Below are 720 nucleotides of genomic sequence, written 5' to 3'. Positions count from 1 at the left end.
GCTGATACCAGGAGCTAATTAATAAGTTCATGAAGTGATTTCAGACACAAATTGGTGCCATTTGTTGTTTTTTCTCTGACAATATTGAAGCTGAAGTTGTGATTCTGGTTAGTATGAGCAAGAGCAAAGTGTTATTGTGATGCATTTTGAGCTTCTTCAGAAACTAATCCAGCCTGGATCCAATCACCTCCACCTCACACAGACTGAGGAACTCCTCTCTGTCGGGGATGACCACGTTGACGTAGCGACCGTCGATACCGTTACAATAGAACGTTGCAACGTGACCTGGCGGGATGCTCGTGATCACAGCACACCTGGGGAGAAGAAGCACACTCGTGTCAGTTTTCTACGCAGCACACACAGACTTTGAGTAACCGCTCTGAAAACTACCTGGTGTTGTTGTTGCCGTTGTTTTCAAGAGAGTCTCCGATGCGGATCTCGGCCCCATGGAGTCGTTCTGGGTTTTCATCCCTGTTTGTTATGTTGACGGAGAACACTTTGTGGGTTTTGCCCAGGTCCAGTCGCCACCAGGGGCTGATGTTATTCTTCGTGTGAGTGCAGGAACCCTGCTCCCAGTCGCTGTCACGATTCCCATCTATGGCATTATAAGCAAAGCCAGACGAATACACAGACGACTGTGTGGCTTTTCCTCCGACTGCCAGGTTCTCTCCTGCAGAAAGAACATCAATATAAACATGCAGATCCTTTTCTTACATCGCT

General features: G+C 47.5%; 1 protein-coding gene across 1 annotated transcript; it reads right to left on the bottom strand.

Annotated features, from left to right (window-relative positions):
* Positions 1-6: 6 nt before the first annotated feature.
* On the bottom strand, positions 7-692 carry LOC111650228 (fucolectin-1-like; the record flags this gene model as incomplete). Its single annotated transcript, XM_023400087.2, has 2 exons — positions 7-314; positions 391-692. Coding segments are annotated over 2 exons (453 nt in total), but the record flags the coding sequence as incomplete, so codon positions are not given.
* Positions 693-720: the final 28 nt, after the last annotated feature.

Source organism: Seriola lalandi, unplaced genomic scaffold (genome assembly GCF_002814215.2).
Source record: "Seriola lalandi dorsalis isolate HSWRI2012SDOR001 ecotype SW California unplaced genomic scaffold, Sedor1 jcf7180001966676, whole genome shotgun sequence".
NCBI classification, from domain to species: domain Eukaryota; kingdom Metazoa; phylum Chordata; class Actinopteri; order Carangiformes; family Carangidae; genus Seriola; species Seriola lalandi.
The sequence above is the reverse complement of the archived record's forward strand: the minus strand, read 5'-3'. Positions and strand labels throughout refer to the sequence as shown.